Source organism: Podarcis gaigeae, assembly GCF_964106915.1.
Source record: "Podarcis gaigeae genome assembly, chromosome: 15".
In the NCBI taxonomy this organism is placed as follows: Eukaryota; Metazoa; Chordata; class Lepidosauria; order Squamata; family Lacertidae; genus Podarcis; species Podarcis gaigeae.
Genome location: NC_139692.1, coordinates 34,188,336 through 34,206,472, shown reverse-complemented (window position 1 = coordinate 34,206,472; position 18,137 = coordinate 34,188,336). Strand labels below are relative to the sequence as shown.

The 18,137-nt window shown below is 46.8% G+C and overlaps 1 protein-coding gene and 1 long non-coding RNA gene across 2 annotated transcripts in view; both read left to right on the top strand.

Moving 5' to 3' along the window:
* LOC310832731 overlaps positions 1-18,137 on the top strand; it is a 150,634-nt gene that overhangs the window by 27,382 nt on the left and 105,115 nt on the right. The gene's annotated exons all lie outside the window — the stretch shown is intronic.
* On the top strand, positions 8,331-17,783 carry RFC2 (replication factor C subunit 2). The gene is made up of 11 exons (XM_083714769.1): positions 8,331-8,489; positions 9,358-9,427; positions 10,025-10,066; positions 11,191-11,297; positions 11,777-11,878; positions 13,283-13,383; positions 14,377-14,534; positions 15,616-15,681; positions 15,927-16,007; positions 16,267-16,380; positions 17,468-17,783. Exons 1-11 carry the CDS (start codon positions 8,374-8,376, stop codon positions 17,576-17,578), a joined length of 1,068 nt encoding a protein of 355 aa, XP_083570895.1. The 5' UTR covers positions 8,331-8,373; the 3' UTR covers positions 17,579-17,783.

Below are 18,137 nucleotides of genomic sequence, written 5' to 3'. Positions count from 1 at the left end.
CTAAAGCACCCATGGCAGATGGCCACACAGCCTCTGCTTAAAAACTTCCAGTGAAGGAAAATCCACCACCTTCCAAGATAGCCTGTTCTACTCTAAAACAGATCTTACAATCCAAATGTCCTTTCTTGTAATTTGAATCCACTGTTTTGGGCCCTACCTATTGCACCACCAGAAGCCTGCCATATCTAAATAAAGACCTACTTGGAGCTATCCAGGGTGCTATCGCTGCTTTGCCTGTTTGACCTCTGCCCAACCTTCCATATCTGGGCTTGCCCTCCAATATATTGGCCTTGCATTGTGGGAACCTGACCTGTGCATGACCTGATTGTGCTTCTTGGACCTGGAACTGGTATAGTATCTGGTGTCCCTGAACTCTCTGGCTTGCACATTCCCCCCACTGGGTCCCATCTGCACTCCTATATCTGAAGTAGTTTTGTACCACTTTAAACAGTCATGGCTCCCCCCAAAGAATCCTGGGGGCTGCCATTTGTTGCTGGGTGCTGAGAGTTGTTTGAAGGCCCCTATCCCCCTCACAGAGTTACAATTCCCAGAGGGAAGAGGGATTGTTTGTTAGACCTCTGTGGGGAAAATAAATAGGTCTTTGCCTGACACTGAAAAGACCACACTGTGAGACCCAGGAAGGCATCACAGTAAATCCCACAGAAAAGTATACCCACCTCTGCAGGGGAAGCAGCCTTCCCCAAGTCCTCCAGAAGACGCTGGGCTACAATGTGGTGTGGAGTAGTGGTTAGAGAATTGCGCTAGGACCCGGGAGACCAGAGTTCAAATCCCCACTCAGCCATTAAGCTCACTGGGTGACCTTGGGCCAGCCATCCACCTCACAGGGCTGTTGTGGGAATTAAATGAGGATGGGGAGAACCATTTACTGTATTTATTTCCCCCAATTTGAACTATAAAATGGTGATTTTCTTGAGTCAAAATGAGAGTACCCCTAAACGTTTTTTTTAGGGGGGGGGAAGCACTGGTTGTGAGAATTAAATGAGAATGGGGAGAACCACGTATGTCACCTTGAGCCAGTGTTAGAAATTAGCCAGGTGCGTTTTGCTACTGGTGCGGGTCCAATTGCGACCATGTGGAGAACTCTGAATGCCGGGTTGGCAACTGACTTCTTCATCTGGCTGGCTCCTCCAACTTTTTAAAGCAGGTAAGCAGAAGGGCTTATTTACTGCAGCTATCTCCCACCTTTTTCTCCAGAGTACAACAGGCATAGGCAAACTCGGCCCTCCAGATGTTTTGAGACTACAATTCCCATCATCCCTGACCACTTGTCCTGTTAGTTAGGGATGATGGGAGTTGTAGTCCCATAACATCTGGAGGGCCAAGTTTACCTATGCCTGGAGTACATGGTTCAGCCCCCTGCCTCAGTTAATCCTCGTGACAGCCCTGTGAGGTAGGTTAAGAGGGTGTGGCTGACTTGAAGCTTGAATTTGTTTTATTCTGGATTGTTTCATTTGATGTTTTAATGTGTTGCAAACCGCTCTGAGATGGTTTTTCTTTAAAATATAAAGCGGTATAGAAATGAAATTAATAATATTTCATTGTTTAAAAACAGGCACCTAGAAATTCCATTGCGGCGGCCTTAACCCAGGTAATAAGGTGTCATTTTGTGATTTGCTTATATATGTGAGTTTCTAACACTGCCTTGAGCTCCCGAGAGAAACAAGGTGGGATATAAATGCAATTGATCAATCAACAAATCTCTCATTATCCCCAATTCATTGACCATGCTGATGGGCGCTGGACTGCAACCACATCTGGAGGGCATCAGATTGGGAGAAACTGGTCTGAACTGTAACAGAGGGATGGCCAAGAGGAGAGGCAAGGCTCCAGAGGACTAGAGAGATATTGGCAGTAAACCCCCCAGGCTTGCAAAAGCTGAAAACAAAATTTGCCATGGGGGAGACACCCCCCCAAAAAAAATATCCCAGTAAGCACTGAGCATGCCCAGTGGCTCTTGAACGTCTTTTTTTGGCAGGGGGAGGAAAACCAGGTAGAATTGGGGAGATAGAATGGAGTCACTAGAATCTGAACAGAAGCATTCCCACATGTCAACGTTTTGTTTGCTGCTTGTCTCACCTCGTTTCATTCACAGCGTTTTCCGTTTTCATTGAGCGGTTTATCGTTCTCAGTTTTCTCATCATGGTCAGGTTTAATGTGAGCCATATGGATGGGGATCAGATTAGAAAGCTACGTTGAAGAAGCCGAAATTGCTTTGGAAGATTTTGGCCGTGGACAAAATTGCAGCAGTTTCTTGTTGTCGTCTTCAGGCGGATTAAATGCAATTCAGAAAATTGGCAGGGGGTTGGAAGTTTAGCCGAGGTAAGAATTGCGCAAAGGCACATCAAAGCACCTAACATTTAACTTCGCGTACAGGAATAGGGACAAAAGCTTGCAAGTCACCCACCCACCATAACAAAAATCCCAAGCAAATACCCTCGGGGCATTAGGCACTCACTGCTGAAGGCATCGTTCAGTGGCGTAGCGTGGGGGGTGCAGGGGGGGCCAGCCGCACCGGGCACAACATCTGGGGGTTAGGGTTAGGGGGCGCAAATCCACGGGTTAGGGGGCACAAATTACTTGCCTTGCCCCGGGTGCTGACAACCCACGCTACGCCACTGGTGCTGTTACAGGCTATATTTGAATGGAGGTGGAACCTGTGGCCCTGGAGATATTGTTGGACTTCAACTCCCATCAGCCTCCAGCCAGAACAGCCGATGGCCAGGGGTGAAGGGAGCTGTAGTCCAACAACACCTTGCCACCTTCACATCACTTCTTCTGCAATAGCCTGCTGTCCCCTAATTGTTAAAGCCCAGAGGGTGATGGGTCTTTTGCTAACAGAAATGCTAGAAAAATCTACCAGGCAGCTACCCAGTTCAAAATAAACCTCAGCAGCCACGGTAGGTAAAATTGCAGGCCATCCTGATGCAAAGCACCAAAGGTATACATGCGTGTGCATTTTTATATGCATATATGCTACTTAGACATCCAAACCTGATGACTGTGATGTGTAAAAACGTCCATAGGTGCAAAATGTGGCTGCACAAATGCTAGTTTCAGAAACTTAAACAAGTGCTAGTGCAGGCCAGGAGGTTCAAATGCATTGCAAATTACGGTAGCTGGCATCAAGAACACTGCTTCCTGGTGCGGTTTAAAGAGCTGATGCTAAATTGTAAAGCCCTAAATTGCTTGGGTCTGGCTTATCTAAAGACTCGCATTTGACTATGTGATCCTGTCTGCTTGTTTGGATTGACAATAGAGGAGTTGCACAAGTGCAGTCCATTATTTGTTTATTTATTAAATGTGTATACCTCCCTTCATTCGTAGATGTCCTTAGGCTGGAAAGCACAAGGGTAGAGTCTTCTTGGTGGTGGCCCCACAATTGTGTTAAACATCGTTCTTATAAACTGCATCACTTCATACTTCTGTACTCTGCCTTGGAATCCTCTCACAAAGGGCTGTTTGTATGAATGACACATATGGGGCTGTATTATAAAGGCTGTAATTCTGTATGCTCCTACCTGGGAGTAAACCCGATTGAATTCAATGGGACTTACTTCCCAGTAGGCATGCATAGTGTTGCACAGTAATTGTTTACTTTCTTAGGAAGGCTTTTTTTAATTTGAAATTTAACAAAAAATACTAATAACGGGTTACATTTAATGCTAGTCCTATTCATCATCATAATCATCATACCTTGCCCATCTGGCTGGGTCTCCCCAGCCACTCTGGGCGGCTCCCAACAGAATTAATAATAGTTAAAAAGCAATAAAACATTAAACATTAAAAACTTCCCTAAACAAGGCTGCCTTCAGATATCTTCTAAAGTCAGGTAGTGGTTTATTTCCTTGACATCTGATGGGAAGGCGTTCCACAGGGTGGGTGCCACTACTGAGAAGGCCCTCTGCTTGGTTCCCTGTAACCTCACTTCTCTCAGGGAGGGAACCACCAGAAGGCCCTCAGAGCTGGTCCTCAGTGGCCGGGCTGAACAATGGGTGTGGAGACGCTCCTTCAGGTATACCGGACCAAGGCTGTTTAGGGGAAGCACATTGATGTTAATGGATATGACTAAGTTAGTTGTTGATGTGTGGTGTGTTCTTTATATGCTGTTGGAAGCCGCCCAGAGTGGCTGGGGCAACTCAGTCAGACGGGCAGGGAACAAGTAATAAATCATCATCATTATTATCATTATTAGGACTTAGGAGGATGCAACCCCATATTACAAGAGAGAGATTTATGCTTTTGGAGCAGGAGGTCTGAGCAACCAAAACAATATGAGCTTCTAGGCTACAGCAGTTGGCAACAATTCCCTCCTTTGATGGCTCCAGGAAAGCAGCTCATACTAAATTCATCAACAGCAAAGCAGGGCTGGTGGGTGGTGGTGGTGGTGGAGGAGGAGGATCTGAAGGTCCAGGAAGTAAATATTTCTTAGGCGCACTGGAGTCACCCCTGGCCCACATCCAAAAAACAAGGGTGGGCCGGAGAGGCTGGATGAGAAGCAAGAGATCCCAGCAATAGGAAGGAGATGGTTGTAGGAGACAGGATAGCTTCCTTCTTGGAGTTGAGATCTCTATCAAAACCTAGAAGTTTGGCACAGCTCTCCAGGCCCACCTCACAGCGCAGAGTCATAGCATTGTAGAGTTGGCAGGGACCACGAGGGTCAACCTAGTTGAACCTCCTGCAATGCAGGAATCTTTTGCGCAACATGGGGCTCAAACCCACAACTCTGAGAGCAAGAGTTTCATGCTATTCCACTGTCATCCTCTCATCTCTGCTGACCCCTGAAAGGCACTGGAAGAGGTTTAGATTAACTGTTAGGCTAAGTATTTGTTAGAGCAAGAGTGGCAATCTTGCGGCTCTCCAGATATTTTCTGAACAACCACTCCGATCCATGTTTTCTCACTGAGTTTGATGGGGGGTTGGAGTGCAAAATCCGGAGAGCCACAGATTTAGCCAATCCTGCCAAAGAGCATATTCAGCAGTATTGCACAGGACAGCCTTCTTTGCACAGGTGCCCACCAGGTGTACTGAACTACAACTCCCATCTCAGCCCCAGCCAACTTGGGGAGTTGTAGTTCAAAGCATTTGGAGAGCACTAGGTTGGTGAGATAGAGCAAAGCAGGTTACCTGGTTGATGGTTCCCATTAGTGCCAAGAGAAGCTTTTTTCCTGGTGCAAATAGGAGTGGCAGGGTGTATATCACTTGATCTGGCCAAATCATAAAATCGTAGAATTGTAGAGTTGGAAGGGACCCCCAGGGTCATCCAATCCAACCCCCTGCAATGCAGGAATCTCAACACGGTCCCCCATCCAATCTGAAACTACACTGGACCCTGCTTAGCTTTGCAAATGTGCTACCAGTTAATTGCTGCACCATTAGGAGGACATGTTTGTGTTAGGAATTATGACCAGTAGGGGAAAGTTAAACTTTGTAACGGAATAGATTTTGTTTATGTGCAGTCATTTAAACAGCGGACCTTGGAGACGAGTTCAAATCTCACATTAGGCACAAATTAAGGGAGAGGCCTTCCGTCCGTCTGCAAAGTAGGATACCGAACAGGGGCTGCTTAAAAAAAAACCAAATAAATACATAAACCCATTGCAGCAAATTTCAGTATAATTTTGGCTGACTCTCCTTATTACTCATGGCTGAGTAATGCCACTGCGTAACTCTGGTCCGAGCCAAAACTGGGTGCCAATTTCTCGGAGACAAAAGAAGATTTTGACCTTGCAAAGTGGCCGTTTTTTTTTGTCAACGGATGAGTTTCTGATCATCCCAGAAGTACAGGCTCCCTCTGCTGCTCAGTGTTGCAAATGCACACAACAGGGTTTTATGACAGCGTTTCTGCACCAGCCATTTATAGCACACCAAACGCACATTTGTTACTCATGCTCCTCTTCCTTCAAGGCTGAGAGTCTGCCACCGGCAGCATCCCATTTTAGGAACATGGGAATGTAGTTTATCTAGCCTAGTATTGGCCACACAGACCGACAACTTGTCCACAAACTTGGTAGGGTTCTCTCCCAGCCCTAGCTGGAAATGTTGGGAATTAGGATCATAGAACTGTAGAGTTGGAAGGGACTACGAGGGTCATCTAGTCCAACCTCCTGAGATCTTCTGCAAGCAACGCAGACACTCCACCACAGAACTATGACCTTTCCCTGATTTTGCAAGGTCTGAATGTGCTGCATTACTTTTTCCTGAAAAATGCAGCTCCTCTCCTCAATTGCTCCCCACTTGCCATTGCTGCATGAGAAATGGCTGGATCTTGTCTTTGGCATCAACAGTGTTGGCCCTTGCCTTTAAAGAAGGTGGGTGGAAACTTTGGCCTGCTAGGTGCTGATGTACTACAACTCCCATCAGCCCTGGCAAGCATGGCCAAGGGCCAAAGGTGATGGAAGTTATAGATTGGCAACATCTGGAGGGACAAGGATTCCCCACAGGTGCCTTATAGCTCTAAAAGGCTTGGGACCCAAATACCTGAGCAAGCATCCTCCCGCACCTGTGTTACAACATCTGTTGTTGGGGTCCTTCTCCAGGGGCTTCAATTATCAGTGGTGCACCACTCAACTATAGGAGAAAGGGCTTTCCTTGGCATAAGCAGGGAGCCACCACCGAGAAGGCCCACCCTCTGCACCTCCCTTGGGCAGGGCACACAGAGAAGGGCCTCCCTTAGAGCTAACATTCCAGCATTCCAGGGAGTTGGACTACAATTCTATGATTCTATGAAAGCGTAGGTGAGCGACCAGAATGCTATGACCTCATTTAGGCACTATGTGAGTTTTGGAACTTTTGGTACACCCGTCCAGGCTCCTTAGCTTAAATCCACACGTGTGCACCTAGCAGCACTTCAGAGTTATTTTAAGCATTTTTATTCCAGCAACTGCAGTGCAGAAAGCTCCTCTCTGTTTCTACAAGCAGTTTGGAGGCTTGGCACAAGAGCGGGTGATGAGGTAAGGTATTTGGGGTTGGGGGGGGGGAAATGGTTGTACATTTAAGAAGACAGTTTCCATTTGGCAGACCTGTGCCAACGCCAACCCCTTCTTGGAATGCCTTTTATATAGACAGTTAATTCAGGGATGTTTCAGCAGCAGGTGGGAGGGAGCAAGTGTCACTAAGCAGCAATCCTATAAACCGGGGTGGGGAGATTTTGGCGTTCCAGAATATTGCTGAACTGCAACTCCCATAATCCCTGGCCATTCTGCATGCTTGCTGGGGAGTTGTGCTTCAGCAACCTCCTGCAGAGCCAAAAGTTCCCTACACCTGCTATATACTATTACCTGTTTCGGCAGATGAAGCCCTATCTAGAGAAAGCTGATCAAGCCACAGTGATACGCAATGACTTGTTTGCATCCATGTTAGATTACTGTAATGTGGGGCTGCCTTGGAAAACAGCCCAGAAACTGCAACAGACGCAGAAAGTGGCAGGTAGACTCTCAGACCATGCAACACCTAATTTGCATCATATCCAGTCTGTTACTGCAGCTGGTTTTGGCCTTTAAAGACCAGAAGGGCTTGGAATGACGTTATCAGAAGGAACACCTATGTGGGTTATGAGACTTCTGAGGCTTTAACATCAGAAACCTTGCTCTCTGGCCTGCCAGTGGGAGCCTGTAGGCTAGTATATATGAGGGACAGGACTTTCTCGGTGGTGGCCCCACACCTTGGGAATGCCGCCCCTTCCACACCAGCTATGTGTGACTGGCTGTGACTTGCGGCGGGGACAATTAAACACTTCTGTTTCATGTATTTTGCAATAGTTGTTTTCATGTCTTAGAGACTTGTGAGAGCAGTGTCCCTTGAAAGGTGTGTTAAAAATCTTCTGAGCAAATCATGCACGCACGTTTACCTGCGAGTTAAGTCCCATGGAACTCCTTCCAATTAAGAATTGCACTTTAAGGCCACGATCCTTACACACACTGACCTGGGGGTAAATGGGATGCAAACTCAACCAGACTTACTTCTGGGGAGATATGCATCGTATTGCGGTGTCAACACGCCTTATTTCCACTTCACCAGGTATAAAAATCGCGCACCTAGCGCATGAAGATGGCATGAGCAGGAGAGCTCTCCCTGCCGCATTTCTGCCTGCCGTGCAACTCGTTAAAATGTCAAGAGGAGAAGGAGATTGGTGGGGAAACCAATCGCAAAATAGGCATCTCTGACATCAGCCAATGCGGCGGCAGGGAAGCACAGGCCCCGCCTCAGTGAGGGCGGAAGCGCCGCGCAGGCGTCAACCCTTGAGGTACGCCCGGCCCCGTTCCTTCATTTGCCCGCAGCCAAGATGGCGCCAGGCCCGTGCTCCGCCGCGGGAACAGGGGGCGGGGCCAGCGGGCTTTTCGGCGGGAAGCGAACATGGCGGCGGTTGCCATGGAGGTGACCGGGCCTGAGAAGCCTCTGCAAGAGGAGAAGCCGCGGGGAGGCGCCGCCGCCTCTTCATCCGCAGGGAGCGGCACTTATGAATTGCCCTGGTGAGAAAGAGAAATGAGACCCCCCCAAAAAAAGAGAGAGTTGCAGGGAGCCCCATAATGTGTAATAATGGCAGCTGGAGGGGAGCAGCATTGTCCGGGGCGGGGGGAGTTCAAGTAGAAGAACATAAAGCTTTTTAGAAGGATATTACCTGGGGGACATAAAGATTGATTGGAGGGAGTCAGGGACCATCGCTTGGGGGCTGTAAGGCTGGTTTTGGGGGAGCATATATATTTAGCTCTTGGGGGGGCATATATTTGGCATGCAAGTAGCTGAAGATGTAATTGTTTTGGGGTGGCCATGGTGTGTGGGTCGGAGAGCATAAAACTGGTTGGAGCAGCATTGCTGGGAGGGGGTTAGAATTATAGTTTTTTTTGGGGGGGTATAAAGTTTATAGAGTTGGAAGAAAGGTACCCCAGGGTCATCTAGTCCAACCCCTTGCAGTGCAGGGATCTCAACTAAAGTTTTTGGCGTGCCCTGGCATGGGGTAACTTCTCCAAACGTGAATGTTCACCCTGCTCAGAAATTGGGGGAGGGAGGAAGCTCCTTGTGAGATGGAGCAGCAGTGATTTCTGGCGTCGGCAATGCGCATGGAGGCAAAGTAATGCGCTTGCACTTTTGCAGGTGTATGCTTGCATGCCGTGCTCGGAAGGCTTCCGGAAAGCCATGGCATCCACCAGGCCATAGTCATTGCTATCCAAACAACTGACACCCCGTGCTTTAATTCATACTAAGCTGAAAGCATTTCCCCTTTTAAGAAATCTTCGCTAAGCCTTCACTTTGAGACTTACTACTCAGTTGGGTTTGTTTTCTTCTGGTCTTTTATACGAGGGAGAGGCTTAATGTGTCTCATGAAATTTTTTGACACAGGGTTGAAAAATACAGACCTGTAAAGCTGTCTGAAATTGTTGGGAATGAAGACACGGTCAGCAGACTGGAGGTATGAGACAGCTTTGCTGTAACAAAGATCCCACTTTTGAGTTTCCGTAAGTGAGCTTACTCAGGAGTGCAGTTTAAGTCTGTCTTGTAAATAAACCCCCCAAAGCCTGCAGAGGTTTTGCTTCCTGTCCCCACCCCACCCCAACCTGCTGGGTGCTGGCAGACAAGAGAACACCCCTACTCTAGCAGTTAAGTTGTCTAAGAACATAAGACTTGCTAGATCAGGCCAATGGCTCATCATTCATTTTTTTTTAAATAATATTTATTGAGAATTTTTATAAAAGAAAAGCATAAATAACAAACAACATTGCTTACATCATACACAAAATTTCATAACTTGTTTGGACTTCCTCACGTCTCCTGCTCCCACTTACATTGTTAAAAAGTTTTTTCAAGCAAATTATCATCTTGTTTGCAATCTTATATCCACTCGTTTAAATATAATCTGATAGTTCTCCCAAAGGATTTGTCTTTTCCTTAATCTCACTTATCATCTAATTTCAATCTAGTTTAGTGGTGGCTCATCATTCATTACATATCCATTTTTATCTATTTCCCAGTAACCTAGTCATCCCCTTTTCTCTCTTTCCCTCCCCAGGTCTTTGCAAGGGAAGGAAATGTCCCAAATATTATTATCGCAGTGAGTATCGATCAGATCAGTGGAATGCAGATCTTCCCAATTGAAGATTTAATCTCAAACCCGAGGAAGGCTTAAAAATAGAGTCATTACACACTATCCAACATGGGTCACACCCAGAGTAGACCTGGCTAACTTAGGTTCATTAATTGCAATAGGTTTACTCTGAATAGAAGTTAGTTGGGTGAAAGCCACTGGCAGTTATAAAAACAGCTGCAATGAAGACAGGGTTGGTGTTGCTGTCCTGGTACTGTTGTCTGTGTGTGTGTGTGTGTGTGTGTGTGTGTGTGTGTGCGCGCGCGCGCGCACGCGTTATTCTGCCTTGCAATTCTGAGACCTTCCAAGCCAGTTTACAACCAATCATGGTTTTGTGGCTTGGGTTCTGAGCATCTAAGAGTGGGGTGGGAGTTATCTCTAAAGCAGCAGATAATCAGAATGCCTTCTGTGGACAGTGTTGGACTACCTATCAGTATCTTGCATTCTGTTCTCATCTCTGATGGGAAACTCCCTGTATGCTTAGATTACCTGTTCATCATCATCATCATAGATCTTCTGTTGATGCCCTTCTTACTGCTGGAGATGAAGCCTGTGATACCTAAGGGACAGTGGAAGATTATGGAATGCCCACCCTGGGGAGGCTAATAATTGTAATTTTATTATTTGTACCCTGTCCATCTGACTGGGTTGCCCCAGCCACTCTGGGAGGCTTCCAACAGATGTAAGAACACAATAAAACTTCAGATGTTAAAAACGTCCCTATACAGAGCTGCCTTCAGATGTCTTCTAAAAGTTGTATAGTTATTTATCTCCTTGACATCTGATAGGAGGCTGTTCCACAGGGCATGTTACTAATTTTTAGGTGCTTTGCATTTTATTTGCCTCTGCATTTTACATGTCTGGAGCGTTTTTATACTCTACTGACCCTTATTAGCTGGCTTCTTTTATTGTGATCTTTGTATTTTATTTTAAATGTGCAAACCCACCTGGGGACTTCTTTATATGAAAGGCGATGATATGCAAATGTTTTAAATGTTGGAATTCCTAAAGGTCAGGTTGTTTTGAATATGAGTGTGTGTGAGAGAGAAAGAGTTGGCTAAATCTTTGGGCAATCTTTCTTGTGTTGGAAGGGTCCTCCAGGAACTGGGAAAACCACCAGCATTCTCTGTCTGGCACGTGCCCTTCTTGGGCCTGCATTGAAAGAAGCTGTCCTGGAGCTGAATGCGTCAAATGACAGGCAAGTCCAAAAGGATTCCAGTGGGAATTGGGTCATGCCTGGCTTTGCCATGAAGCAACACAAAGTTGTTGGCAGATTCCAGAGGAAGTGCTGTCTCTGTGTCCTCAATCATCTCTGTGTGCTGTTGGTTTTGTTTTTGTTTTTTTAATGCTCTGGTCCAGTGTGTATTTGTGTAATTCTGACATGATTTCCCCTCCTACACCCTACACTGCTGCTTCCTCGAAGCCTTGCCCAAAGGTCTTTTGGATTTCTGAGTAAACCCCGCAGCAGGCTTTTGGGCCCTTGTCCACCTTGGCGGGCCTCCTTAGTTGAAAACAAATCTAAGGGTTGCGTCTACTGTTCAGTTGTGCATGGACTTGTAGCTGTAGCTTTTCTGCACCAAAAACTGAAAGATGGCGACATTTTTCTCATTCTTTGTGTCATTTCTTTTTTTAAGAAAATAATTTCTCACAAATAATAATTGGACTTTATTCTTCCAGAGGCATTGATGTTGTGAGGAACAAAATCAAGATGTTTGCTCAGCAGAAGGTGACGCTTCCAAAAGGCCGGCATAAAATCATCATATTGGATGAAGCTGACAGGTGCACGAATCTTTCTTCTAAACCAGGTGTGAGGAACCTTTGGCACTTAGATGCTGCTGAACTATGACTCCCGTCAGCCTGAGCAGGCCTGACCAGCCGGTGTTGTATTTCGGCAGCATCTGGAGGGCCAAAGATTGCCCACAACTGTCCCAAACCTCTGCACCACATTTGACTCTCTTTGCGTAAGTTCTTGTGTGTTTCAAGGGCTGCCTGCCTCTCCGAGTCATGAGAAAGATCAACGCTACTTATCTCACAGTGCTGAAATAACTTGAGACAACCATGCCGCCACTCCTCCCCTTCTCTCACTGTTGTGTTGCTTGGCACCAACTTGCACTCTGCTGAAGCATTACAACATATTCTAGTTGAGGTTTTATCCCTGTGCAAGAGGCATTGCAGGGAACAGTAGCAGCAAACAGCAGGCTCAAAGGGTTATTTACTTGTCATTATCTCGCATCCCATATTCTAAGGGCAAGCTCATTCTCAGAGTGTTTATATGGCATGATTCACACACAGGAGGGAGGTATCAGCAGGCTTGGGGAACCCCAGAGTTTCCAAAACGAGAGAGAGAGACCCTAACTAGGGGAAATCCCAAAACTTCTGGTGAGGTCTGAACATAGTAAGTGGTTTGAAATTCTGACTTACTGCCAGGGAACACTTTGTTTATGAGCTGGGTGTCTGGTGGAATAAAAGATTATCCCGTAGAAGAGAACAGGAAAGAGTTTTAGGGGAAGCTCCTGTGTTGCATAAACAATTTGAATTTCATTGCTACAATCTCTGATAGATAAGTAGAAACGGCAATTAATCCAGAATACAGCTGCCAGAATGGTGACTGGGAACAGCTGCCGAGACCATATAACACCAGTCCTGAAAGGCCTACATTGGCTCCTAGTACATTTCGAAGCACAATTCAAAGTGCTGGTGCTTGAGCTTTAAAGCCCTAAACAGCCTCAGGCCTGTTTACCTGAAGGAGCATCCCCACCCCCATCATCCAGCCCCGACACTGAGATACTTCTCTGAGTGCCTTCTGGTGGTTCCCTCCCTGCGATAAGTGAAGTTACAGGGAACCAGGCAGAGGGCCTTCTCGGTGGTGGTGCCCGCCCTGTGGAACGTCCTTCCATCAGATGTCAAGGAAATAAACAACTATCTGACTTTTAGAAGACATCTGAAGGCAGCCCTGTTTAGGGAAGTTTTTAATGTTTGATGCTTCACTGTGTTCTGTTATAATCTAATGGAAGCTGTCCAGAGTGGCTAGGAAAACCCAGTCAGATGGGCGGGGTTCAAGTAATCTATTATCATTATTATTATTATTATTATTATTATTATTATTATTATTTACAAAACACACATTCTGGCAAGCTTCTGTGACTTAAATTATCTTACGTTTCTCCCCACATCCCCAACTAGCATGACAGATGGAGCCCAGCAAGCCCTGAGACGGACGATGGAAATTTATTCCAAAACAACTCGCTTTGCTCTTGCTTGCAATGCTTCTGATAAAATAATAGGTAAGAGCTTTCAGCCTGCTGGGGTAGGTGGCATAGATCTGTTTCAATAGTTCACACCACATACTGCCTCCCCTCTTGTGCAGCTTTGGTCTCGCATAGTGTAGAAGCTAAGACAGAATCAGGAAGTTAGTTCACATCTCACCTTGGGTGTAAACTCGCTCAGATACCTTAGGCAAACCACACACACTCTCGGCCTTGGCCCTCTTACCTGCTATATGTGCATAATCACGTTGACCTGATCTGCAGGTAGGGCTGAGAATTTGCCTTCACAAGTGCAGTGGCGGAGGACGGGGGGTGCGGAGGGGGGTGACAAAATGACAAAAGTATGAGTTTTTAAAAATATTTTTTTAAAAAAATTGGGCTCACAAAACTTTTTAGTTCAGTCAACAAACATAACGAAACATGGCTGGCACTGGGTGCCACACCGCAGGGGCCAGCACTTAATGCGGGGCCTGCAGCATGCCCAAACCACGCGTCTCCTGGGAGTGACATGGTGGCTTGGGCGTCTGCAGGCTCCCCCTGCCTGAAACAGCAGCGTGGGACATCTGCCCTACAGCTGAGGGGGAGGTGGTGGAGAGGCTCCATGCAGTGTGCCCCGCCCCCATGGGAGGCTTACCCTGCCCCCGGCTGCAGGACGCGTGTGCCGCACCCAGCACCTGAGCGGCTAGCTACGCCCCTGCACAAGTGCCACTGTGACCAGTGGTTCCCGCAAAGCCTTTCCCCATGCAGTTTCATCTCAGGGCGTGTGGGCAAAAGAAAACAGGTCATCCAACAGCATTGTGATGTCAGGTGATCGACAGGTGGCTGGCTGCACCCCACCTGTCAAACTTGACCTGCCAGGGTAGGTAGGTAAGGATGGAGCCTCCTGGCCACATTCAGTTCCCCACCGCTGGTGTGGGTGAACCTTCAGTCTGGTTGTTTTAAGGAAGTTTCCTAGGCTCCTGAAAGGCAGGATCTCACCTGTCCTTTCTCCCTCTGCTTGTCCCCCACCAGAACCCATCCAGTCTCGCTGTGCGGTGCTCCGCTACACCAAGCTGACAGACGCTCAAATCCTTGCCAGGCTGATGAAAATTGTCGAGAAGGAGAACGTGCAATATACAGATGATGGGCTAGAAGCCATTATCTTCACGGCCCAGGGGGACATGAGGCAGGTGAGCACAGAATCAAAACCATCCTTCCACAGCTTTTCTGTTTCATGTTATTAACTAAGCAGTGTGGCTTTGCAGCTGTCAGTTTCCGAGGCCCCACAGTTCGAGGAAACCAAGCTCTGGCCATAGCCGGGGGGAGCAGGCAATCTGCAGAGAGCTTGTGGTCTCTGCTGCTGACAGGGTAGTGCAGCTGGGCTTGCGATGTTGCCAAAACCACAGAGAACTCCGTGTTACCAAAAAGCAACTGATCTAAAGCTCTGACTTTTATGTCAGCCCCACTCTAAAGTGGGGGGTGCAATGGGGAAACTCCAAGCCTCAGAATCCAAACTGCAGAGGTCCTTCCCAGGCCACACCCCCTGATGATACACGAGCCGCTGCACCCCACAAGTGGCTTCCTGAGCTTCTGCATTTTCCCTGCCTGTCATCCTTTGGCATCTCTTGGAGGGTGAGGAGAATGAGAGACCAGAGGCAGGCTGGCAGACAGGGAAGCTCAGATAGCCAGTCGTGGAGTGCGGCAACCCTTGCTAGCTCCCTTGTCAGCCCACTCTCTTTCACCGCTGGCAGCTTGCTGCATTTCCATGCACACAGAGAGGAAGCCAAGCTCTGTGTGTGCGCATGTGAGCAGACACACACATTTTGGCCCCACCTACCACCAGTATGTGGACCCTTCATAAAGTATGTGGACTTTAATGTTCCGTGAGCAATGGGTGGCTCTTGCACAGGGTCACAAACAACTTCAATCCAGCTATCCCATTCTGATTAGCAAATACAGCATGGGTGGAACCTGCAGCCAAATCTTTGCAGAAAGATCCAGAAGGCCTTGATGGCCAAAACCCATGCTATAAAGAAGGGGAATCCATCAGGCCAACACTCACATGAGCAGAAAGATGGTGGGTTTTTTGGGGGGGGTGGAGTCTGCTTGACCTTGCACACAACTGCAGTTTGCTCATGCATGCAGGAGAGCCAAACATTATATACTTCAGGAACACACCAGCCTTTCATTTTGCCAGGCAAAGAGTACTGAATAACTTGGAAGATCTCCATCACTTAAGTTCATTTTTTAAAAACTCTCTTTTTGAAACAGGCGCTGAACAACTTGCAGTCTACTCATTCTGGATTTGGCTTTGTCAACAGTGAGAACGTGTTCAAGGTCAGCAAAAGTGTTTTCTCCTTCTCTCTTTACCCTGACCAGATGCAAAGGAGAGTCTGCAGGGCTCCTGTATTTTTCAAGACCTGCATAGAAGAGAGGACAGGGTGTAGGTAGTCCTGCGGCTTTTCCAGGGCCAGAGGGACTTGTGCAGTTCAGAAGCTTGCTTGGAATGCCTTCTTGCCCGGTTGGTTTATTCTCAAGTCATTGAACCTCTCCGTTGGCTAGCTGGATTCTTCTTTCCACAGGTGTGTGATGAGCCCCACCCTTTGCTGGTGAAGGAGATGATTGGCCACTGCATCAGCGCCAATATCGATGAAGCATACAAGGTGAGTTCAAGGGGAGCATTCAAACTCTTGCCACCCCACCCTATGGATATATCATATTCTGGACAGCCATGACACAGAGCCAGTCGAGAGAGCAGTGGTCATGGATTGAGATTCTGCCTCTACTTCTGTTTTTGCACATTTGCTGATTATATTGCTTTTAATCTATATCATCAAACTGCTGCTAAGAAATGAGGATAAAAAAATATGTTAGCAATATGTATTTTTTTAAAAACTTGATTCGTACTCCTTCCTGTTCCAGATCCTGTCCCACTTGTGGAGGCTTGGCTATTCTGCTGAAGACATCATCGGCAACATCTTCAGAGTGTGCAAAACATACCAGATGGCCGAGTATTTGAAGCTGGAATTCATCAAGGTTGGTTCTGCCTCTCTAAGCCATAGCATTGAGATGTCCATCCATGTGATTGTGAGAGGAATCTGCTTAGCACTTGCATGTTCGTGGCTCAGTTTCTGCACACAACATTATGGAAGGTGTGAACATAGTGAACAAAGAAGGCTTTCTCCCTCGTTCATAACACCAGAGGACTTGCGGACATCCTGTGAAGCATTGGAAGATTTAGTATAGATCTGTGTTTCCTGCTCTCCAGCTGTTTTTGGACTACAACTCCCATAATTCCTAGCTAGCACGACCAGTGGCCAGGAATGATGGGAATTGTAGTCCGAAACAGCCGGAGACCCAAGTTTGGGAAACGCTAGTATAGACAAAAGAAAGTACTTCATGCAGCACATAGTTAAATGATGGGATTTTCTGCAACCAAGTGGCAGTGGAGGACACCACCTTGGGTGGCTTTAAAAGACAAATTCATGGAAGATAAGACTGTCAGGATGCCTCTGAATACCAGTTAATAGGAATTGCAGGTGGGGAGAGTGCTGCTGAGCTCGGGTCCCAATTGTGGGTTTCCACCTTTAGAACAGGCTGCTGGTCGAGATGGACCATTGGCCCTGAAACTGTCTCACGTTCTTATCTGGGATAACCTCATCACACATGCACATGCAGTCCTCTTTGAAATAAGCGGAATGTACATCTCAGATTTATATCACAAACCATAAATTGGGCAGCTTGACCGAGATGCTCTTATTTGGCATCACTTAGTGCAGAGCTACAAAAGTTAATCAGGAAACCGAAGCTGCCTCCCTCCCCTCCCAGCTTCTGAGATGTCCACAGGCATTTCCTCACACACTTGTAAGACCTTTCCACCAGGAGGGCTAAAAGCCTTTTTTATTTTTCCCTTAATGAATGTGGAGGTTCTCAGGAAGTGGTGTCCTTTTCCAGCTGCAAAAAAAGGCCCTTGATCTTGAGGTCTTGGCTTAAGGATATGTGTGAGCCCAGAGGTGCTCTTTCAACCATATTTTCTTGCATGTGTCCCAGAGTTCTGTGTTTTATCTCAGCAGAGAAAAAAACGTGGACTAGCTGGATCTTAAATGTATTTTTGTGTGGTTAGGAAATCGGCTATACACACATGAAGATAGCGGAAGGAGTCAACTCGCTCTTACAGATGGCAGGACTGCTAGCCCGGCTTTGTCAGAAGACAGCGGTTCCTACAGCGAGCTGAAGCCATAGATGAGAGATGGACCTTGTGAGGAGGGAAAACTGCAAGTGAACCAACCTGTTTGTATAACAGGTTGTGGGCATTTGGAGTTGCACTTGGCGATTTGGATACAGTTGTCAAAAATGTTTGTGTGAACACATATGAGTTGTAGGGATTTATTATTATTTTTACCACTTCAGACCGAAATAAAGTTTGATATAAAGCTGAAGACCTTTCATTTCACTGTATTGATAAGATTAGCACAATCAGTAAAGGCAGGTGCCTTTTAAAATTTTCCCTCACCTGTACTGCTCTGAGATCTGTGGCTGAAGGGTGATATACAAATATAATAATGATGTCTTCTTCTTTGGTGACCACTCATAGCCAAGTAAGATTGTCTTCCGTGAACACAGTGACTGTGGAGGCTGATGATGATACCATTTTTAAGGATCTGGGTAGCACATCTATCTTCTCATGAAGGATGTTTGCTCAGTTAACCTTCTACATCAGGGTTTCCCAAACTTGGGTCTCCAGCTGTTTTTGGACTACAGTTCCCATCATCCCTGACCACTGGTCCTGCTAG